This window comes from Mesoplodon bidens (genome assembly GCF_964165515.1).
Source record: "Mesoplodon bidens genome assembly, chromosome: 2".
In the NCBI taxonomy this organism is placed as follows: Eukaryota; Metazoa; Chordata; class Mammalia; order Artiodactyla; family Ziphiidae; genus Mesoplodon; species Mesoplodon bidens.
In genome coordinates, this window is record NC_138177.1 from 167,969,875 (window position 1) to 167,994,604 (window position 24,730).

At 42.6% G+C, this 24,730-nt stretch overlaps 2 protein-coding genes across 7 annotated transcripts in view; one reads left to right on the forward strand and one right to left on the reverse strand.

Annotated features, from left to right (window-relative positions):
• The window catches only part of NIPAL3 (NIPA like domain containing 3), a 45,882-nt gene extending 30,488 nt beyond the window's left edge, over nucleotides 1-15,394 (reverse strand). Inside the window, exons 1-3 of one of the 6 annotated variants that reach the window (XM_081220607.1) lie at nucleotides 15,280-15,394; nucleotides 14,221-14,364; nucleotides 12,114-12,419 (exon numbers count right to left, since the gene is read on the reverse strand). In XM_081220607.1, the coding sequence (XP_081076733.1) occupies nucleotides 12,114-12,179 (66 nt within the window). In that variant the 5' untranslated portion in view covers nucleotides 12,180-12,419; nucleotides 14,221-14,364; nucleotides 15,280-15,394. Of the gene's footprint in view, nucleotides 1-12,086; nucleotides 12,420-14,020; nucleotides 14,106-14,220; nucleotides 14,365-15,188; nucleotides 15,259-15,279 lie in introns of those variants that run through there. The other 5 variants (XM_081220602.1, XM_081220604.1, XM_081220603.1 and 2 more) reach the window with 5 other exon arrangements.
• A 1,612-nt stretch (nucleotides 15,395-17,006) lies between these two features.
• STPG1 (sperm tail PG-rich repeat containing 1) overlaps nucleotides 17,007-24,730 on the forward strand; it is a 52,370-nt gene continuing 44,646 nt past the window's right edge. Inside the window, exons 1-2 of the mRNA XM_081225636.1 lie at nucleotides 17,007-17,113; nucleotides 19,350-19,468. The gene's annotated coding sequence lies outside the window, so the exon portion shown is untranslated. The remainder of the gene's footprint in view (nucleotides 17,114-19,349; nucleotides 19,469-24,730) is intronic.

The following is a 24,730-nucleotide window of genomic DNA, read 5'->3' on the forward strand; positions in this document are numbered from 1 at the left end:
GTATGGTCTTGCGCAGAAAAGCAATGTTCAGAAATCAGAATTTACAAGAAAAACACAGGCAGGGGTACTATTTGCCATCTAATCAATGGAGTCTTCCTGTTCCCAGAGGGGTCTCAATGAGACTCTTTTAAGTGGCAAAGTTGCTTAGGGCACTTTTAATTATTTAATTTATAAAAATTTAATTTACGTCACCTTAAGAATGAGGTTCAGATTCCTTAGCACGGCATTTTTTTTTAAAACTTTATACAATGATTACCGAATGTATATTCACTGTAGAATAATTAGGAAATATAAATGAAAAGAACAATAACGCAAAAAAGATAAAAAGCCACCTGTCACTCTAAAACCCCCAGAGATAGTTACTGCAAACATTTTGGTTTTTGTAAAAAATTTTTTCTGTCCATGAATTTTGATGTCAATGGCAATGTTAATTTATTTTTATAAAAATAATATTATAATTTGTTTTATAACCTGTTCCTTTACCTAAGATATTATAAATACATTCTCTTGATAGGCTTATCTAATTCACCATTTTTAATAAATGTCAAAATAACTCACCATTTGGATGTGCCATATTTTCTATCATTGCTTCTGTATTATTGGATACTTAGGCTATTTCCTTTTTTAAAAACAATGCTGTGATCAAACATCCTAGTTCATGCATTTTTGTGCATTATGCCCTTGGGATAAATTCTTAGAAGTGGGACTGCTGGGTCAAAGCGTACACGGCCCAGCATTTACACCATACTATGTTATGTCCTCAACACACCCTCCAGCATTACCCCGCTAAACACCAAAGGAATGCATCATTTTAACCAAAAAGGAATCCTCTCTTCCCAGCACGGACTTTCCCAACTCTTCCTTTGCCAGTCTCCTCCTGGGCTTCCCTGGTGGTGCAGTGGTTGAGAGTCTGCCTGCCGATGCAGGGGACACGGGTTCGTGCCCCGGTCCGGGAGGATCCCACATGCCGCGGAGCGGCTAGGCCCGTGAGCCATGGCCGCTGAGCCTGTGCGTCCGCAGCGGGGGAGGTCACAATAGTGAGAGGCCCGCATACCGCAAAAAATAAATAAATAAATAAAAAATTGTGGTTGTGATTTAAAATAGATAACCAACAAGGACCTACTGTATAGCACAGGGAACTCTGCTCAATACTCTGTAATAACCTAAATGGGAAAAGAATTTGAAGAAGAATAGGTGCCTGTATATGTATAACTGAATCACTTTGCTGTACACTTGAAACTAACAAAACACTGTTAATCAACTATACTCCAATATAAAATTAAAATTAAAAAAAAAATTGAGGTTGTGGATTCCAACCTGTCTGGCAGCTCCCTGAAGGAACAGCACAAGGGCTTGCCTTTGTTTTGCCTGACTTGGAGCAGTACCAGGGCTGGGTGGGGGGGGCAGCTTCCGGGATGCTTTTGCTGAAAGAATGTAAAGTCACAAGTATTGGCTGCAGCATCCTGAGGCAAGGGACAGCACTGGGATGAACAATACACAGAAGGAAAAGCCTGAGCAGGAAGAGGTTGGGAAAGAAGATATGGGGGTGCAGGGTGGAGAGAGAGAGGGCTTTTAAAAGCTCCGGTGTATCCTGGGTAATCAAGACTATTCATATACCCAGGGCTGGATGCGTGTTCCAAAAACACTTGAGAAGATGCTAAGCCTTCACCTCAGGTGGCCTTCAGGCTGGGCAGAGCAGCAAATAAAAGTTAAGGCAGAGCTGTAAATAGACTGGTAAACGATGGATTAGTGCCCCAGCACAGAGCCAGTCTGCAAAGACTGGGAGAGGTTTTTTTTTTTTTTTTCCTTTTTTTGTCTCTAGGCATTTAACGAAACTATCAAAACAAAACTGACCACCAAGCTAACAGACACAGACCTGGATAGGCCACACACAACAGAAAACACAGACTTTACAAAAAAAGCTGAGAAAAATCACTAAACAAGCAAACAATAAGAAACCACAACAAGCAGCAACAACAAACAGGAGGCCGGGTGTGGATCTGATTTCCGGAGTTGCCACATAATCTTTTTTTTTTTCTTTTTTTTTTGGCTGCACAAGTCCTAACCACCGAACAGCCAGAGTTGCCACATAATCTTGAAAACGTCCAGATTTCATCAAGTTGTGCCATACCGATATCTAAATCCAGAACATTTCTGTCATTCCTCAAAGAAATCCCAAACCCACTAGCATTCATTCCCTGTTTCCCCTCCCCTCATTTCCTGGCAACCACTAGTCTACTCACTGTCTCTATGGATTTGCCTATTCTGGACATTTCATATAAATGGAACTCTACAATATATGGTCTTTTGCGACTGGCTTCCTTCACTTAGCATAATGTTCTTAAGGTTCATATGAACCTTAAGAACCAGTTCATATGAACCAGTACTTCATTCTTTATGATGGCCAAATAATATTCCATTATATGGATATACCATATTTTGTTTATCTGTTCATCAGTTACATGTAAATTATTTCCACTTTTTGTCTATCATGAATGTTGCTATGAACATTTGTGTACATCTTTTTGTATGAACATATGTTTTCAGTTCTCTTGGGTATATTCCACTAGGAGTGGAATTGCTCAGTCATATAGTAACTCTATGTTTAACTTTTTGAGGAACTGCCAAACTGTTTTCTATAGTGGCTACACCAAATTACATTCCCACCAATCAAGGGTTCTCATTTCTCCACATCATTGCCAACACTTGTTATTTTCCTTAAAAAAAAAAAAAAATTACGACAGCCATTCTAAAGAGTGTGAAGTGGTATCTAATTGTGGTTTTGATTTGCATTTCCCTAATGACTAATGATGTTGAGCATCTTTTTAGGTATATATTGGCCATTTGTTATCTTCTTTGGAGAACTGTTTATTCAAATCCTTGGCCTATTTAAAAAAATTCACATATAATAAAGTTGACTATTAATCATCTTAAAGTATACAATTCAGTGGCATTTAGTACATTTTCAATGTTGTGCAACGCTTTGCTTATTTTTAAATTGAGTTGTCTTTTTATTATTGAGTTGTAAGATTTCTTTATATGTCTGGATACTAAACCCTTGTCAGATATACGATTTGCAAATATTTTCTCCTACTTTAAGGGTTATAGTTTACTTTCTTGACAGTGTGCTTTGATGAACAAAAGTTTTTAATTTTGATTAAGTTAAATTTATCTATTTTTTTCTTTTGTTTCTTGTATGGTTTTTGGTGTCATCATTTTAAAAAATTGTTGTCTAATCCAAGGTCACAAAAATTTGTACCTATGTTTCTTTCCAAGAGTTTTATAGTTTTAGTTCTTAGATTTAGGTCTTTGAATTAATTTTTTAATTTTGAATTAATTTTTTTTTTTTTTTTTTTTTGCGGTACACGGGCCTCTCACTGTTGTGGCCTCTCCTGTTGCGGAGCACAGGCTCCGGACGCGCAGGCTCACCGGCCATGGCTCACAGGCCCAGCCACTCCGCGGCATGTGGGATCTTCCCGGACCGGTGCACGATCCTGTGTCCCCTGCATCGGCAGGCGGACTCTCAACCACTTCGCCACCTGGGAAGCCTGAGACTGACAGTTTTAAGGGATTCAATCACCATATCCTCATTTCCATCTGTGCCCTTTGCTAGCTTCTTATTGTTCCCCTTTCTTACTTTTCTCTGTAGCTTCCTCCCACTTTATCAAAGAAAGGCTTGTCCTTCACTCATGTGGAATCTTACTCTGGTACATTGCCCCAGGTTGTAAAACCACTAAGAAACCCAGGGGAATTTTGAAATTTTGTTTCCTGGGAGATTTCTTTAGTGATAAATGCCCATTCTAGGAACTGTTTTCTCTCCCTCTCTCATACGTATTCCTGTAAGCCATGACAGATATCAGAATGGGATAACTTGGCCCTTGTTAAGATATACTGAAATCAGAAAGTCTGATTTAACTGATGTTTGTACGATAAAGACTAGCTTTGTTAATTAGGTTACACCTACAGTTCTAAGTTTTGACAAAAATATATTCAAGCAAGGGATAAATACATGTACAAATATAGTAAATATTTGCATTATATTCTACAGTTAAAATATATGTACACATATATGTATTACAATATAGTAAGGGCAAAGGTGTAGTAAAATTAATAATATTTCAATTTCCCCAATCCTTTCTGGATATATGAGATTAACCCAATGTGCCTCTAAGTGAAAAAAGCGACCGGCATAATTGATCATGCTTTTTTGGTAAACTTCACGGAAACTGTAAAAGCAAAACCAAATCCTGTTCTAAATTAAGTGTGTCTAGTACGTTGCTTTGAACAAAAATGAATGAGGTCTTAATCATACTGTTAGCTGATAGGTCAATAAAACTAGTTTATCACTACGTGATTTTTAGCACATAACTTGGAAGGAGTTGAAAGAATTCAGTGATACTGCTGTAACAATACTTCTTCCATTCGGGGTACATGAAGAGCCTCAGCACTTCTAGCCACAAAAACCAAAGCTTGCAATAGGATTGATGCTAAACTCTATCTCATTCTACCAATTAATAATATTTACGTTGAATATTGAAAATCAAGTCCAAATCTTTTCAGATACATTTTTCTAACACAAAGTTATTTTTGTTCAATAATGATGATAAAAATTTATACTGCATTAATCAATTGCTTTTATTCAATTGTATAAAAAATTCTGTATTGAATCAATACCTATGAACCTTATATCAAAGGAAATTTTAAAAAAGAAATTTGGTTACATACTCTACATTCTTTCTTGTAGAGAAGTATGATAGGTGTCCATAAAAATTTTAAGTCTTGAAAGACAGACACATATAAACAAAGAAGAACAAGAGTGTTTTTGCTCACCACCCAATTCTGCAAGGATTAAGCTGTAATTTGTTGTAGTCGATGACCAACAGTACACTCTGAACGGAAATTAAGACAATGACAGGGTGCTCTGTGCTTGGACAAGCAGGCCCCTTAGATAGTTAGATGCACATCTCAGGAAGAATTTGAATGAACCCAGATTCTTGCATCTTCCCACACATAAAAAAAAGCACTAAATCATTAACTTGAGATATCTGTTCTCTGTGACCAGCATTAATCTTTGACCGAGACGTATACTTTACCGCATGTATTTCTTAGCCAAAAATCACATACGTATAAACTGCTTTCCCCCTCAACCTCTTCAGAACAGCTTCCTCAGAGCTACTGAGCGTCTGTCTCCCAGGCTATAGTCCTCAGTAAGGTCTGAAAAAAACTTAAGTCACAACTCTTAGGTTGTGTGTTTTTCTTTAAGCTGACACAATTTGGGGATAAAATTCTGTGGGGAAATGGAAGGGAAATAGAAATTCAAGAAGGAAAAGGAATGATGTAAACTTTCCAACTGTTCAAGAAGAGTCTTTTCAGAAGTCTGATGGTAGGGATAAAGTGGTCTTTATATTCTGGGGGCTTTAGTTAAGTATGTGTAAGAGTTAAAAAAAAAAGAATTTAAATGTGTCAGGAATTACATACTTTGTGAATATTTAAACTTGTAATCAAAAGTTTTAAGTTTTAGATGTCAATGAAAAGAAAGTGTGAGGAAATACACAGTGTTTCCTTAGAGGGGCAAGTTTGAGGACCTCAAAGGAAGCCCTTCACTACGTGTGGCTCCTAAGGATTGAAAGCAAGGACCTCAACCTCATGGGAGGCAAAGAACTTGGGGCCAGGGAGGCACTCTGCCTAATAACTCAGTTTACCTACGCTAATGAGTAAATTGTTACAAAGTGATAAGTGGCAGTGATTTTGCAGGAACTGCCTTCGGCAGGTAGGAGACAAAAAGACTCTGGTTGCTGCTCCAAAAACACTTCAAAGCTGCTTTAACACCTTAGTGGGAGACAGGGGAGAGCTGGAAACAGGCCCCAGGAACTGTGCAGAAATGGAGACCTGAGCGGGGGCTGTTCAGAGGACAGCTGCAGGTTCAGAGTAGGCAGGCTGCTGAGATCTGCTTCACTAAGCCTTGGTTCTGCTCTCTTCTGCTAGTTGGGATGACGGTGCCCCTCTGTCAGAGCTGGTGTATGAACTTCTTGAGATCATTTGGTAGAAACACTTAACTCAGTAACTAAGAATTAGGGTGAACCATAGAAATTGCCAATATCCAACCAGTTTTGACCTACCAAAGTGGTAGTTTCTTATGGTTCAACCTATAACTGATAGCCACTACATTATTATTACCCAGAGATACCAAGCTGTCCTCTGATGAGACTGAATCCACAAGGCTGCTGGAGAATGTGCTGTGAAATGTGACATAAAATGGAGTCATTTAAGTCAGGGTTTTAAAATGGGGCTGGGGGGCTTCCCTGGTGGCGCAGTGGTTAAGAATCCGCCTGACAATGCAGGGGACACGGGTTCGAGCACTGGTCCGGGAAGATCCCACATGCCACAGAGCAACTAAGCCCGAGCGCCACAACTACTGAGCCTGCACTCTAGAGCCCGCGAGTGAGCCACAACTACGAAAGCCCGCGTGCCACAGCTACTGAGCCTGCATGCCACAACTACTGAAGCCCACATGCCTAGAGTCCACGCTCCGCAACAAGAGAAGCCACCGCAGTGAGAAGCCCGTGCACTGCAACGAAGAGTAGCCCCTGCTCGCCGCAAGTAGAGAAAGCCTGTGTGCAGCAATGAAGACCCAATGCAGCCAAAAATAAAAAATAAATAAAAATAAACTTAAAAATAAATAAAAATGAAATGGGGCTGGGAGGCCATTAAGGAGGTGGACCTTGTATATGTCCTCACTGGCTGGAGCCATGAACTTCTGAACCAGGCCAAACCATGAATACTCTAAGGACTCTGCAAGAACGCTTGCCATTTGTCACAGTACCAGACTGCCCCCCTCACCCCCCAGTGATGGCCTGAGCGCTCAGTCACGCTCAGCCAAGACTAGCTTCTCCCTCCAACTGCAATGAAAATCCCTTGTGATGCAAACTTCCCTTCTTCACCTTTAAAAGCCCTCGACTTGACACCTGAATCTGTGTGCCCTGAACTGTAATTCTTGGATCGCAAATGAACTCTTTTTGCTTGATTACTGCCTCCTAGGTTTATTTAGGTCGACAGTGTTGCTAACAACTCGCCAAGGGCAAGTAAAGAGATGAAGATGGGAAACAAGCAGCTGTGGCCACACAGACAAGTCAATGCTGTTTCAGGGAGGAGGCTGTGGAGGGGTGAAACCAGGAAATGAAATTGTGAAGCTCACAGGGATAAACCAGTCTAAGCATCAAAAACAAGGTTAAGGGCTTCCCTGGTGGCGCAGTGATTGAGAGTACGTCTGCCGATGCAGGGGACACGGGTTCGTGCCCCGGTCCGGGAAGATCCCACATGCCGCGGAGCGGCTAGGCCCGTGAGCCATGGCCGCTGAGCCTGCGCGTCCGGAGCCTGTGCTCCGCAACGGGAGAGGCCACAACAGTGAGAGGCCCGCGTACCGCAAAAACAACAACAACAACAACAAAAAAGCAAGGTTAAAAGGTTACCATAATAATATTTATGGAGCATTTATATATTATATCACATGTATTATATATATATATATATATATGTCAGGCATGGCACTAAGCCCTTTCTACGCATCACCTTTGAGCCACAAATAACCCTATGAAGTGGGTACTACTATGAGTCCTATTTTTAGCACGCAAGTTGGAAGGAGTTTAGAGATGAACGAAGGAAGACTCAGAGTAGTTAAATAACCTGTACAAGATGAGGATGGGAGGACTTAAAGCTAGAGGTCTGACTTCCAGTTTCCTGATGAGAATCTGTCTCCCACTATATTCTCTGCGGTGTCCTTCAAAGGTGGCAAAATAAAGAAAAAAAGATCCTCACCTTGTAAGGGCTACATTCCCACTAATGACACAGGAAGCTGAGGTTTCTTTTAAAAGCCATTACCTCAAGCATATTAATCTCCATTCATAACGACTGGCTACAGACACAGTAACAGTGCAATACAACTTCATGCCCTTTCATCCAAGGGTTTCAAAGGGCTTCATCAACGCTAATTATGCCCCAAACCCTTGTGAAGTGGTGATTGGTTCAATTTTATGAGCATTTAAAGTCAAGCAGGGAAGCTGCCAGCAGCCCGGGGGTTACACAATTTGAACACACACCTACCAGCTGCCCTCAAGTGCCTGGTGGAGGGCAATTCAGAGTTGAGGCGACAACCAGCAGGGCTCCTGACATTAAGTTCCTCCTCCAAACCTCAGCACTGGAAACTGTGAAATGGTGGTATCCAGGTCTACTGGCAGGGAGGGAGGAGGACAGCAACCGGAGCCTCCAGCTCTGGACACTGCTGGGAGACGTCTCGACCCAGCATGCTCTGCTTTTGGCTGAGAAACCACCCGGGGGTTTTCACCAAAGTTATTCAAAGTGTTAAGTGCTCATAAATACATGTGGACGGCTAACCCAGGACAGGGATTCGATCTTGGGATCAATGACTCTGTGCCTTACGAAAAGGTACAGACTGAAACACCGGTGCTCCCACTGAGGGGCAGGTTCAAGCCATGGCTCCAACAGACCCAGCCATCAAGGGAAGGGGGCAGCAGACCCAAAGTCACTTCCCTCTCTGCTTCAGCTTACCAACATAGATTTTGAAAACCAGCAGACCTGGGCTGGGGTCCTGCCTCTGCCACTTACTGCTGTGTGACTTCAGGGCAATCACTCTGAAGCCTCAGCTTCCCCTCTGAAAAATGAAGCTGACTGTAAACCCTCATGTAATAAATATTAAAACAATTCTAGCTGCTACCATTATTATTTTTACAATTTTCATTTTTATCGTTAGCATTAGCAACAGCTCTAAGGACCCTTCTGGCTCTGATATTCTCTGATCCAAGAATTGATCTTTCACCAGCTACAACTCTGAAAGAAAAGAAACTGTTCGCAGAAAAGCAGCCAAAGGTCGCAGGGGCAGGAAACCTTGGATATTGGTATCCAAGTGAAACCTCAGCTCAGATCTCCTGTTCCAGTGCCTGCTTTACATCTGCCAACAACAGCATCTATTTACATACCACAGTGACAAGACTGTCATCACTTGCTATTTAAACTGAACTCTCATAGTCCCTTGGGCTTAAAATGCTAACAGTTAAGTATAAACTGCATTCTGGCTTGCTCTGAGGGTTACTCATATTCAAATGCAAGGGATGCAGCAGGCTGGCTAAGGGGCTCTGCTACACCTGTGACCTGGCTTCAGGTTTACCTTCTCCAGCAGGTAAGGCATTACCTTATCTACGACTGCTATTTCGACACTTAATAACCAGTATCAGGGAGAGAAGGGGCCTTGCAGAGTGCCGAGCACAATGTAGGCAAGAGGAAGTGGTGGATAAAACCACGGGCTTTGGCAGACCACAGGCTTCTTTCAAATTCCAGTTTTATGACCTATTGACTGTGTGGTCTTGGGCAAGTTAATTAACGTCTCTGTGCCAGTTTCCTCATTTGTAAAATGGGGATATAATAGTACTTACCTTATGGGACTTTTGTGAGGATTAACACAGTCCCTGTTATAGTAAACACAACAAATGTTAGTAGCTATTATTATGATGATGATTACCATACTAATTGTGAATTGGCTATAAAAGTGTGGATAAAGGACCTATATTTTCCTGCCAGGAAGACTGACAAAGGCTTCATGGAAAAGGTGATATTTGAGCTGGAGCTGGAAGGGTGGGTAGGATTACCACAGGCAGAAAACAGGAGATGGTGCAGGCAGCTTCAGTTTCCTTTTCTGTAAATTCAGGTCATCCTCATAACCACCCTATAGGATGAACTTAATGCTGATGCGCAGAGGAATTACATGACTTTCCCCAAATTATAATGCTACAAAGTGACAGAGCTGGGACTGGAAGCCAGGTCTCCCTGATTCCAAAGGCCATGCTCTTAACACCCTGCTGAATCTCTCTTTTTATGCCAAATTCTGTCCTGAAGGGCAGATACTTGTGGAAATGGCTTCCCCGCCACCCTTCTAGACTCCTTCAGGGAGGAGATATCTCAATTACCTACATAGCTCCCGCCCCACCCAGCATAGGCACATATATGGCAGGTGCTCAGCTGAAAGACCTGTTTGCTAAATAGAAGAAAGTGAGGCCCGACTCTTGCAGGCTGAAGCAGAGCCTCCAGTGTCAGAGACCCGCAAGGATGCCGCCCCTCGGGCAGCTCAGCCTGTTGGTCTCACAGACCACCCTCCCCCAACAACCAGAATCCATTCCCTGCTGGGTAGGGTGAGGGTGGGGCTGTAACTCAGGGCAAACTGCTTGTTTCTAACGCCATCCCCCGATCAACGTGGACTTGGGGCCTCTCCCTGTTTTCCCCAAAGGTAGGAGATGCCTCTGGGAAAACCCACCCAGCCACAAGCCCACAGCGTGGAGACACCATGTTTGCTGGAGGACCCCACCCCCAGCCACTACTGATTGGACGAATGTAGACACCTGACCCAAGCTGGGTCAATCAGATCCTCCCTCTTTTGAACGTGTGATTAAGAGTTCTACCACCTTTCAAGCCCCACGGCCCTTCTCGCCCCTGGGTTCCATGAGCTACCCTGTAGCCTTATAATAATTTTACCTTTCCCTTCAGCGTCTCTGACATGGATTTTTATTCCTTGCAACCAAAATAGTCTTAAAATCAACGAGGAAAGAGACAGCTTCCCCTTAGAAACCCCTTCCCCTTCCCCCAGGCAGAATTAACTACTCCTTCCTCTGCTCTGTGCACCTTCATCTGTTCCTGTTTGTAACCACGAGACATTTCTGAGTCAAGCGGTGAGTCAAGCCCCTCCTGCATGCCTAGCACTGGGCTACGTGCTTTCTCATTGATCCATGCAGCCCAGGAAGGATGGGGGATGGAGGGAGGTGTTGCTACCACCATCCTACCCGTAAGAGAAGCTCTGAGGGTTACCTAAGCCCTACGTCTAATCACTTAGATAGGAACAGGTAGGGATTTGAAGCCTAGCCTTCTTCCCTTTATCCCCCCTGGTACTTCGGTCAGCTCATCACCCTTTGTTCACATGCCTATCTGCCACCTCAATTCTTAAGCTCTTTGGTAGAGTCACTATGACTTATTTACCTTTGCTCTGGCATGAAGATATTTCTGTAATAAGTAACTGAATAAAATGGAAACTTATTAGAAATCTCATCAGGGAGAGTGTTCTGTGTTTTCTTAAATTCTGTGTTTGTCTATTTGGCATCCATTCACCACAAGGGCAATTATATTAACTATATTTTCTTATTTGCTGTATTCTTGATGCACTGGCATTTGTGACCTCGCTTGTTGGGGAGAGACTGCCTCTTCCAGGGCTATCCAATTCTTTTTTTTTTTTTTTTTTTTTGCGGTACGCTGGCCTCTCACTGTTGTGGCCTCTCCCGTTGCGGAGCACAGGCTCCAGACACGCAGGCTCAGCGGCCATGGCTCACGGGCCCAGCCGCTCCGCGGCATGTGGGATCTCCCCGGACCGGGGCACGAACCCGTGTCCTCTGCATCGGCAGGCGGACTCTCAACCACTGCGCCACCAGGGAAGCCCTATCCAATTCTTAGAGATAGCAAAGGGGCATGCTCTCTGGGATGTTCACTGCAGCATTTACAGTCATCCCAGATTAGAAACAACCTAAACATCCAACAATAGGAGGTCTTTCCAGCAAATTTTGATACAGCAGCTCAACAGATTACTGTGCAATCATTGAGAAAGCATGCTTTCAATCACTACTCAATGACGTGGGGAAATAGTCCACAAACAAGGTTAAGGGAAACAACCAAGAAACAAAACTCTCTGTACAATCTGATCCCCAATCTGTAATACCAGAAAAAGACAGGAAGGAAATATACAGAAATATGAACAAAGGTTGTCTCTGAGTAATGGAGCAGGTGATTTTTCAAAAAAATCAAGTCTTCTAAGTGGGAATGAATTCCTTTTAAAATACTTCTCTACCTTCCTATTTTTATGTATTTTAATGAACATTTCTTTTGATTACACGTTCTCTTGTATGCGTGGAGGGTCTGCCTGTTTCTGCCAGCGACAGGCACGCGGACCCTGGACCTATCTGTTAGCCAATGCTGTACCGTGTTACTTTCTTGTTAGAAAAATATAAAATTCCAAACCAAAAAAATAAATCTCTTGCCTTGTAGGAGAAGGAAGCCTCACTCACAGGGTCAGCACTGCTCGCGGGCGGGAGCTGCTGCAGCTGCAGGGCTGCTCTGTGGGCTCCGTCCATGGTGGTCTAAGGGCATATCCCACCGGGCCTGGTTTGGCAGCTGCAGCTGCTGCTAAGCCATCTTTCCTTGTGGGGTTCGCCTCCTTCCACCAGCCATCACTTTCCCACGCGGAAAGAGTACTTCAAGGCTCTTTTGGCCGATTTACAGCCTTTTCCTCATCTTCCCTCAGAGACGTGCCAGTTTCTAGATCTCTTCCCAGGCAGACAAACAGGGATGCGTTTCCTGATTCTCGAGGTGCTCTAGAGGGTGGGGAAGAACATTAAAAATGCATGTACAATGAAACATTGAAACATTATCATCTCAAATAAAGATATGGCTCACCTACTTCAAAGCCTTTTCCCGGCCCTTTAAAAACCCCATCCCTCGCCTCCTTTGCTTCCTTCCTTCCATCATATCCTAATTTAAATGCTACTTTTCTATAGGCTCCCCGACATAAGAAGTAGAACACCACCTACATCTACTTCTCCAGGACTCCAAAAAAAGAAAAAAATCCCACTGCCATAAAACAGGAACCATCTACATTCTGATGCAGGAAAGAAAGAATGAGAAGAAAAGTTATCTCCATGGAAGATGGAAGAATTGTCCTGCTTCTGAGGGTCAGCCTAGCACAGGTGATACAACATTGGACCAGGAGGGGGAAGACCTAAGCGACCAGATCATTTTGCCTCTGGGAGTCTCAGTTGCCTCATCTGTAGAACAGGGGTAAAATGTGGCCTCAAGTAAAACCAGCAATGATGGTAATTCCCATTAACTTCATTGGACTGATATTTTCAGGGCATCTCAAGCTTTTCTACCAAACAGAGAAAGAGGAAGTACGCCCTTAGTGTTATAGGCCAAAATACCTTCTGCAAGTGCTAAAGGTTTCTTTGAGGTCTTCTTATATTTAAAAAAAAAAAATAGAAATTTGGATTCTACTGCAAGGTCTATGTTTATTTTAATATAAAAATATTTTAAATTACTTTTGATCCGCCATGTGCTACCTGTTTTACCTTGGCCAAGTCATTTAACTTTTCAGCCAGTCTCCTCTGCTGTGAAACATGGATATTCCGCACCCATGTGTTATGAGAATTTGGTGACATAATGCATATAAAATGTGTGCACAGTGAATGGTCAATGAATGTCAGTTATTATTATTATTAATTTTATTATTATCAGTCTAATTATTTAATTTGCCTATGAATACACCTTTCTTTCTCTCAAGCAACGAATATTTGAGGGCTTACTGCGTGCCAAACAAAGTCTCTGCTGTGCCTCAAGGTGTGAGAAAGCTGCTTCCTATCTTTCCAGTAGCTTCCAGTTCCTTCTGTTATCTAGCCCTAGGCCCAGGAATTCTGATTCCTGGTGTGAACAGCACAGTCTTATGTTATAGGACTAACACTGAGTCCAGTATCTAGAAGACATCAGATGCAGGGCTTAGCACACGGGCAGCACTTAGACAATGTAGCCCAGGTCTCACTTTGTCAAAGGGCCTCAAAGTTAAAGGATTGCTTCTGCCTCTAGATGAGGGTATATATTCGGTATATATATATACATGAAGTACACTCATCAGACAACTTTGTAACTCACATCCCATAACCAGACCTCCCTGACTGTAAAGCCCTACGAATATTTGTTTGTAATCTTGTGAAAAGCGTAATTATTCTTCACTATACTTTTATGCCTTAGGAAGAAAGGGTGGCCCAGGGTTCCCTTGATCTCTGAGACCCTCTTAGAGGCTTTCAGCCTGGAGGTGAAGGGGCACTGGAGCACAAATTCTGGGAAGCAGTTTGCTGAATCTCCTGCTCCGTTGCTCCCTGCTGAGATCTAGCCCAGAGCCTGGCACGGTGACCTCCATACATACCTGCTGACTGGCTATAGACAGGCCTGTGAAGCACCTGGGGCACCGTGGCTGCTTCACGGGCAAGAAGAGAACGGCTTACTCAGGCCTAACCAACCACGACTCCAGAGATACAGCCCGTATAGCCAGCCCCGCCCACAGCACGTCAGAGAGACCACAGGGGTGTGCCAAGGGGCTGATGGGAATCCAGGCCCCTAACTAACCTCCTTTGGATCAGCTGGTTCCTCCAGGTGGGTTTCTGTTTTTGCCCTCCTTTGTAGAGGCTGTGGTTACTCTCATTTAATTCGCTTTGAAAAAGCAGCTTCCCTCTCTGCCTCAGGAAACCCAGGCCTCTGAGGCATCATGGCCTGCAAAGACAGAAAACTCTCCCTCAGCTGGGTAGCCGTTGGGACTAAAAGCCTTGGAGGAACTCTCTGCAAGTTGGCCTTCCTTATAAGGCACACGTTCTTTGCCCAGCGACTCTCTTTTCCTGACTTCAAAGCACTTTTCCAGGTCTAACATATGCCCTAGAGGCAAGGAGCCAACTCTGTGCTGCCAGCCATCCCTTAATTTTGAGGCCCTCACAGCCACCAGTGAGCACAGGGTCGCTGACTCAAAAAGGAAAGATAATTCACTAGGTGATGGCTTCCACTCCATCCCCCAGCCCTCATCTCAATGAATTACTTCACTGACCCACAGAATACGGTTTCCCAGCCTAGAGAAACGTAGCTCGTGGCTGCTAAGAGTAGGGTTTGTATTTTGTTAGACCCTACTGATAGAATGTGGCTCTGCCTGAACAAACAACTCAAACGCGCCCTTTCCCAACACCTGCCAATTCAGCTTCCGGTTGCTGAGTGCCAATTACAGGCCAAGCGCTTTCCCTTTCCTGGGCTTTGGCTCACTAAAGGGTTACACGCTAAAGTCCCCACCCAATGCGCTGGAAACTACTTCCAGAGGCCAGCATGGATCAAGAAGGTCTTCTCTCATCCACCTGCTAACTCCACCATCTGGTATCGCCCAAGCCGGCGTGTATAGGAACAATTTAGGCGAAGTTACTCTATTTCACTTCCTGATTTGGTAACGCCTGGCATCACCTTTACTAAGGCAAATCCACGCCCCTCTCCTCGATTAGAAAATGGAAAAAGCATTCTGAGGCAATGAGACCCAAAATGACAAGAAGGAAGATATTTACGGTAGATGATCACAAATGCATTCGCTTTTCCTGAAACGAAGTGTGAATTCAAGTCCCCCTTCCCCCGCCCTTAGTCTTAATCACTACTCACCGGCGGCGTTTCCGCTAAGGCCCACCTATCAGAGGTTTCTGAGCAATGACTTAAGACTCTTCGCGCAACCCGGAGGCACAGCCTCCTAGATTCCTTCCGCAACCCAGAGCTGCCCGAGTGCTGCAGTGTTTTGCTTTCAAAGGTAGCGATTTGATTTGCCAGACTGCCTGCCAGTCAAAAGCTGTCGGACATTTGGCGCAGGCGAGTGGCTGCGAGGAGGGGATGGGTGGGACAGACCTCCGGCATTGGCTCCGCCGAGAAGCTTGCTTGAAGTGTAGGGGGAGAGCCTTGAGGAGGCGGCGCCCCGCAGGAGCTTTGCGCTCGCCTAGAGAGGGTCCCCTCTAGCGGCCACAGGAAGGACGTTGGAACGAAACTCCGCTCCCTCCTTGGGCTGTGTCTAGAAAGCTCCGGTGACTTGCTCACTCCACCTGCCCTACAGGTGGGCAGCTTGCCAGGTGTCCTGCCTCGTTATCCTCAGAGCCCCCTCCCGGGCTTTGCTCCTGCTGTTGCCCCACCCCACGCTCTCACCAGGTATTCAAATCCTACACATCTTTCAAGGCCCGCATAAAAATCTCCCCTTGCCTGTCTTCCCGGAACACCTGTTGGCAGCACAATATACCAACCCTCCCGGTACGTCCCCAGCTCAGCCATACTTAAGGTGCACCAGTAAGCCCAGCACTTGAATGCTTCCGTAATGTACAAGTGTAATAGTTATAATTGCCTCGAGGATATATTGTACAATACAGGGAATATAGCCAATATTTTATAATAACTATAAATGGAGTATAACCTTAAAAATTGTGAATCACTATACTGTACACCTGTAACATATAATATTGTACAGCAACTATATTTCAATTTAAAAATTTAAAATTTACAAAATGAGTTGTATTTAAAAGATAATTAATACGTGCATGGAGCTTCTGCTTTTTCACTCACATGCATTTCATTCCAGATCCTCTCAACAACCCCCCGAGTGAGACATTGGGCTCATGCCCATTTTACAGGTGAAGACATGACATTTGGACAGAGACCTCGATGATGAGAAAGAGGCAGTTGTGGTTCAGACCCTGACACCAAGCGAACTCAGAGGGAACACCCGAGAGCAGGACAAGGTTGACATATTGTAGGAACTGCCCAAAGGACAGCGTGGCTGGTGCGAGATTTTTCTGACAAGTGGGAAGGGGGAGCGGGACGGACAAGGGACAGCTTATATGAAGATGTTTGGATTTCATCCTAAGTTTAAAGGGGAGCCCTTGGAGTGTTCTAAGAGGGAGAATGACAAGATCACTGTGATTGCTCTTAAGTGTGTAAAGAGGGGCTCCTGGAACACTACATGGCTGCCCTCGTATGTTGCCCGTTTCAGTCTTTTTTCTTTGGCTCTTATAAACAGGGCTTCGATGAATGTTAGTTCTTTTAGGTTTATTCCTTGAAGTAGGATTTCTGGGTGAGCAAAAGTCTAAGGCTTTGGGTCTATCACAAGATTTCGTGGGGTTGCCTAGATAAGCCCTATTAAGGTTCCCCACCCATCCTGACGTAGTTAATCTGAACCCTAAAATTCTGGCAGCGTCCCAGCGGTTTTTGAAATGCCTCTGATCATTGGCCAACAACTTTTCACGCTAAAGAAACGGAGGACACCATTGGCTCGAGTTCATCAGGAAGCGGGCAGAAGGTGGAAGTTGGAATGTTTAGGCCTGTGGTTGCCATAGCGACAGGGAGGTTGACAGGCCAGATTCAGCCCTGGGGCACCCGACAAGGTAGGAAGATGTCCCTTTTGGGGGATGGAGGACCCGGCTCACCGCATGGGACACCCACTGAGACCGCCGCCTGCCCGGTGCGTGCGGAATTCCGCTGCCGAGCTAGGTGGAGCCGTGAGGGCCGGAAGAAGCCACTGTTGGAGGTTCCCCTCCCTGGAGGTGTGCCCTCAGAGTCCCCACCTGAAAAGTGGTGATAATAACCAGGGCATGCCTTCCCCACAGAGCTCCGGTGAGGGGCGTGGGCATCTGACTCCCCTGCCTCAGCCCCGGCGAGTGTACAAACGTTTGGGGGCGTCTGGCAGCAGGTGGACCACAAAGAGCTAAATTCTAATCCCAGGTCCACCCCTGCTCGGGGCTTCGGTTTACCCATCTGTGAAACGAAAGGCTGTGATTGGAATCTAGAGGTCACTAGCCGGCAGCGGAAGTTTATTCCAGCTCTCCGACATACTTTCTCGGCTTCAGAAAAATATCAAATAGATTATTTACCCGAGATTGCTTTGAAAAATGTAAAATACTTCCAAGATGCACCATAGCATTGTAACTGAATCAATAAAAATCTCATATAGTCAAAACTATACTCATGCAAGTCCCATAAAATTCCACATAAAGGTAACAGTATACATGAGTTAGTATATATTAATATACTTGTACAGTGAAATACATGCATAAATATATGAAATATGTGATAATACTATAAGATAAATAATAAGGGTTTTTTAAAACATAGAGATGGTAGAATGAAAACATGCCTACTGTTGTAGTTTTGTGAGTTAAATCTTTCTAGAATGTAGCTCCTAATGGAAAGAGTTGTATTTAATATTATGAGTACATCTATATACATTATGGAAAAAATGTGTCTACTCCTAGTATTCATCCCTTCATTCAGTCCACAAATATTTATTGAGCAACTGCTATGTGCCAGGAAACAGACTGGGGATTCAGTGATGAACATCTTATTGATGAAGATCGTAAAAAAATATTTTATATATTACATATAAAATATGATGTTGGGTAGTGAAAAGTGCTTTGAGAAAAATAAGACAGGGTCAGGGGCTAGAGAGAGATGGGTGGTGCTTCCGAAGAGAGAGTGGTCAAGGAAGTCATCCCAAAGGCAATTTGAGGAGAGGCCCAGATGAATCTGGTGACAGGGCCAGAGGATGGTACCCAGTATAAGGGAGGAATCCCCATGTTACAAGGGTATTGCAGAAGCTGAAGAGGTCCCTTGTGGAGAAGAGAATTAGTCTTTAGGTTGTGGGTTATGACAGCTGCCTTCAAATACCTGAAGAATAGTCATATAGAACAGCGGCTTTCAAACTTTTTGACTGTGACCCATGGTAAGAAATGCATTTTATATTGTGATCCAGCACACATACACATGCACATAACAAGCAAAAGCTTCACAAAGGACTACAAGCTATGACCTGCATTTCAAAACTCACCAATGTGGAAGAGGAGTGAGACTTATTCTGAGCTGATTCACGCAGGAACTTTCTAGCAGTTAGAACTACCCAACAATGAACTGCCTCAGGAATTTTCAAACTGAGTTCTGGGGACCCCCAGCATCCTGTGAAAATTCAAGACAGCCTAAATATTTGCATAGGACTCTATTTGCATAGTACATTGCACAGGACTATATGCAATGTCCTAATTTTTAAAAAACCAACCATACACACTCAAGGATAGTAAATGTCAACATTTAGCATGTTAACATTTAGTGTGTGCTGCCTTAGAGGTTATTATAGTGGTTCAGAACAAGCAGAAGTCAGACTTCCTGGGTTCAAAGCCTGATCCCACCTCTTACTTCTGGTGTGACCTCGAGTAAGTCACTTAACCCCTCCCTCTGAATTTCAGTTTTCTCATCTGTAAAATGGGGATAATACCTCACTGGATTATTGTAAGGATTGCATGAAGTATTCTATATAAGGCATTTAAGAGTGTAGGGGCTCAAGAAATGACAGCTATTATTTTAAGCTGTTAATATATTATCCCCGTGCATGTGTTAAAATCTAGTGTTAATAAAAGCCTACTGTAGGCTAAGCAGCATTAACTACTACTTGTGGATCATCGTATTTGATCCTCACAAGCAACGTGAGAGGAAGGTACTGTTACCAATCTCCATTTATGGAAGAGGAAATGGATTTAAAAGGTCAAGTGACTCATCCAAATAAGAACTATTAAGTGGCAGAACCCAGGACTATTAACCTTGAACAGAGGACTGGATACTCTTGATCACTGCACTGGCCCTCACCTGGGAACTGCTTAAACATATGCTGTTGATTAGGAAGTTAATATATCTTCATTGCTCTTTCTTAGATTCCAGGCCCATGACATCCTGTCATGAACAGTTATACAAGCAAGTGCACCAGTGAGGCACATCTGCACAGTGCTCCATTCACACCTGGGCTGCACCTTCTCTCATCCTGGCTTCACAGGTACGCAGTAACAAGGCTGGAAAACATTATTAATAGTGTTGTCTTTGGGTGGTAGGAATATGGATTGTTTTTTAAATCTTTTAAATTTATCTTTCCAAAAATTTGACAATATGTACATATTACCATTGTAATAGGAAGCTTAAATCTTTTCGAATTACTCATAATTCTAGCACACTAATGCATTTAAAAAATAACAGCTTTATTGCAGCTAGGGAAGTAGATGGTTATTACTAAGACAACAACACTGCACTGAGATGTGATAAGTGAATAGTGGCTGCTTTTATAGATCCTAAAAGACAATCTTATACTAGAGTAGCGATTGTGCTGTGATCAATATTGACTTGTTTCTGTTGTTTTTGATTTCTTAATTTCTTTGAGTGTGTTGCCAATAATTATATTAAATATTAAGTTTTTAGTATAGATTGTCCACCATAAACGATTGAGAATTGCTGCTGTGAGGGTGATAGAATAAAGTGAAGAGTAAATACTGAAGGAGCAAAGGATTGGTAGAGCATAACATCATTTATTCAATCCTTCATTCCTTAGTATTTATAAATGATGTAAGTTCCTTAGGAAAAAAGCTGAGCAAAATAAAACTCAAGGGCTTCCCTGGTGGCGCAGTGGTTGAGAGTCCTCCTGCCAATGCAGGGGACGCGGGTTCGTGCCCTGTTCCGGGAAGATCCCACATGCCGCGGAGCGGCTGGGCCCGTGAGCCATGGCCACTGAGCCTGCGCATCCAGAGCCTGTGCTCCGCAACGGGAGAGGCCACAGCAGTGAGAGGCCCGCGTACCGCAAAATAAGTAAATAAATAAATAAAAATAAAACTCAAGTCTGTTCATGAAAGATTAACTTCTATGAAAATTAAATCATGCTCCTGCTGTTAACAACGAAAAAAACAGAGAAATATAGGAAACATGGTTTTTAGACATTGAGCAACAGGGAGCCCAGTACTGTAATCCCTGAGAGAAGAAAAACAAGGTGAGCCCCACAATTGCTCCAGCTTAGTGCTGGGGGCAGTTTCTAGGCCACAGTTCAGGGTGAGGGAAACCTTAGTTTCTGAGCTGGGGAGATAGAAATCAGAGTTCAGGGAGACCAAAGCAGCTGGAATTTACAGGGTAGAACACCGTAAAGGAGGGACCTGCACATAAAAAGTTCAGAAATAGGAAGAGAGTTCTCCTCAAGTCTTTGGCTGAGGAATGATGGGCACATGCATGAGAAGAAACTAAGACTGGGGAAAGAACCACCAGAAAGCAGTGCGCTGACCAATTTCTGGGCCCTACACAGAACTGGGACTACTTCATGTTCCCATAAACCAGAATAGAGAGACACTGTATCAGATGAGGATTGATTGGGCAGAATCTCTAGAAATATCATGTCTTAATAGTGGAGATAAATTATTCCTAGAATAAAAGCTGCTCTGGAGTCACTATAACAAAGCTTAAAAAGCTGGAAAGGAGCATATGGGTCTGTAAGTTACTGAAAATTGCGCCAGAAAAAAAAAATGCAACACTCTACAGAAATACTTCAAAATCCAGTACCCAACAGTGTAAAACTCACAATGTCCAGCATCCAGTACAAAATTACTGGACATGAAAAATACAGGAAAATATGACACATATCCAAGAGAAAGGGCAGTCAATATTAGCAGTCCCAGAAGTGACAGAGATCGTAAAATTAGTAGTAGGATCTGGGAAGATCCTACATGCCATGGAGCAACTAAGCCCATGCACCACAACTACTGAGCCTGCACTCTAGAGCCCTTGAGCCACCACTACTGAAGCCTGCACGCCTAGGGCCCGTGCTTTGTAACAAGAGAAGCCACCGTAATGAGAAGTCCACGCACCGCAATGAAGAGTAGCCCCCACTCACCGCAACTAGAGAAAGTCCATGTGCAGCAACAAAGACCCAATGCAGCCAAAAATAAATAAACTAAATAAATAAAATTTTAAAAAATTAGTAGAAAAGGACATTAAAGCAGGTATTATAAACATGCTCAAATATGTAAAGGAAAACATGAACATAATGAAGATAGAAATGGAAAATATTTTTTAAAGGACCCAAATGTAACTTCTAGAGATGAGAAATGCAATATTTGAAATAAAAATATAATAGATGGGATTAACAGCAGATTAGAAACTACAGAAGATCATTGAACTTGAAGGCAATATACACTGTCCAAATGAAAGTGCGGGGGAGGGGCAAGAACAGAATCTCAGTGATTGTGGGAAAATATTAAGTAATCTATATACATATACTTGTAGCTCCAGGAAAGAAGCCAGGATGGGGAAAGGCTCAAAATTTTTTGAAAAAATAACGGCTGAATATTTTCCAAATTTGATGAAAACTATAAATCTGCAGATTCAAGAATTTCAATGAATCCAAAATAGTAAAAACATAAAGAAAATAATAAAATGATGCAAAGTCATCATCAAAATCAAATTTCTGAATAAAAGTGATAAACAGAAAAACTTTAAAATAGTGGGTAAAAAAGATATATTAGGACATAAGATAAGAATTACAGTGGATCACTCATCATAAGCTATGCAAGTCAGGAGACAATGGAGTAATATATTTTAAAGTTGGGGAGAGGAAGGAAACTGTCAACACAGTTGAAAGAAAAAAAGATTACTTTAGGCAAACAAAAACCTAGAGAATGCATTATCAGAAGACTTGCACTACAAGAAATGTTAAAGTAGGTTCTTCAGACAGAAGGAATATGATACCAAACAGAAGCTTAGATAAACCCAAAGAATTAAAGAACACTGACAATGGTAAATATAAAATACATTTTTTCTTATTTTAATCTCCTTAAAAAATGATTGACTGTTTAAATGAAAAATAACATGAAGGACTTCCCTGGTGGCAGCCAATGCAGGGGACATGAGTTCGGTCCCTGGTCTGGGAAGATCCCACATGCTGCAGAGCAACTAAGCCCACGTGCCACAACTACTGAGACTGCATGCCACAACTATTGAGCCCACACACCACAACTACTGAAGCCCACGCACTCTAGGGCCCACATATTGCAACTACTGAGCCCGGGTGCTGCATTACTGAAGCCTGCGCGCCTAGAGCCCGAGTTCTGCAACAAGAGAAGCCACTGCAATGAGGAGCCCGTGCACCACAACAAAGAGTAGTCCCCGTTTGCCACAACTAGAGAAAGCCCGCGCATAGCAACAAAGACCCAATGTAGCCAAAAAATGAATAAAATTAAAACAAGTCTTTAAAAAAACTAATAACATGAGATTCATAATATACGTAGAACTAAAATGTATCTCAAAATAACAAAAAGTATGGAATGTGGGAAATGGAAGTATACTATTGTAAACTTCTTACGTTATATGTGAAGTGGTGGTTTTTTTTTTTACTGTGATAAATTAAAGATGTAAACGCTAAACCTTAAAGCAACTGCTAAAAATAAAATAGGTATAGCTAATAAATCAGCAATGAAGGTAAAATTGAATCATAAGAAATACTCATTTAATCCAAAAAAATGAAGGAAAAAAGGAACAAAGATCAAATAGGAGAATGGTAGATTTAAATCCAACCATATAAATTTTTACATTAAATGTAAAAATTTTAAACACTCCAATCAAAAAGAGATAACCAGGGCTTCCCTGGTGGTGCAGTGGTTGAGAATCTGCCTGCTAATGCAGGGGACACAGGTTCAAGCCCTGGTCTGGGAAGATCCCACATGCCGCGGAGCAACTAGGCCCATGAGCCACAACTACTGAGCCTGCGCGTCTGGAGCCTGTGCTACGTGACAAGAGAGGCCGTGATAGTGAGAGGCCCGCACACCGTGATGAAGCCTGGCCCCCGCTTGCCACAACTAGAGAAAGCCCACGCACAGAAACGAAGACCCAACACAGCAAAAATAAATTAATTAATAAACTCCTATCCCCAATATCTTCTTAAAAATAAAAAAAAAGAGATAACCAGAACAGATTTTAAAAAACCAAGATCCAACTCAACTATATGTTACCTTTAAGAAACCAACTTTAAATATAAAGACACAGGGGGCTTCCCTGGCGGCGCAGTGGTTGAGAGTCCGCCTGCCGATGCAGGGGACACGGGTTCGTGCCCCGGTCCGGGAGGATCCCACATGCCACGGAGCGGCTGGGCCTGTGGGCCATGGCCGCTGGGCCTGTGCATCCGGAGCCTGTGCTCCGCAATGGGAGAGGCCGCAGCGGTGAGAGGCCCGCATACCGCAAAAAAAAAAAAAAAAATATATATATATATAAAGACACAGATAGGTTAAAAGTAAAAGGATGCAAAAAGATACAGTTTGCTAACAGTAGTCAAAAGAAAACTGGAGTGACTATGTTAATATCAGAAAAAATAAACTTCAGAACAAGGACTATTACCAGGGATAAAGAGGGGCATTTCACAGTGATAAAGGATTCAATTCACCAAGAAGAGGTAAAAATTATAAATGTGCATGCACCAAACAGTGCTTTAAAATACATGGAGCAAAAACTGACAAAACTTAAAAAAGAAATAAACAAATTCACAATAATATAATGTGGGAGATTTCAACACTTTTCTCTCCATATTGATAGAATGAATAAAGAGAAAATCAATAAGGATATAAAAGACTTGAACAACATTATCAACCAATTTGACCTAATTGACATTTATTTTAAAAAACCTCCATCCAATAACAACAGAAAAACTCAAAATCCCTCCAGCTACTTGGAAATTAAACAGCAGTCTTCCAAATAAACCATATGTCAAAAGATATAAGAAAAATAGAAGCTAGTTTAGGAAGAAAATGAAGGCACAACATTTCAACATACACGAGATGCTGTTAAAACAGGGATTAGAGGAAAATTCACAGTATTAAATGCTTATATTAAGAAAGAAGAAAGGTCTAAATTCCATGATTTAAGCTTCCACCTTAAAAAGCTAGAAAAAGAAGAGCAAATGAAGCCTAAAGTAAATAGAAAGAAGGAAATAATAATGGTAATAGTAGAAGTAAATGAAATAGAAAACAGAAATGGGAAAAAAATCAATGAACCCCCTTGCTGTTTTCTTTTGAAAAGATCCATAAACCTCTAGCCAGTCTTAACAAAAAGATATAAGATGCAAATTACCAATATCAGAAATGAAGGAGGGATATTACTACAGAACTTACAGACATAAAGGATAAAAAGGGACTATTATGAACAACTTAATGCCAATAAGTTACACGACAGAGATGAAATGGAAAATCTTCCTTGAAAGACACAAATTACCAAAGCTCACTCAAGAAGACATAGATAA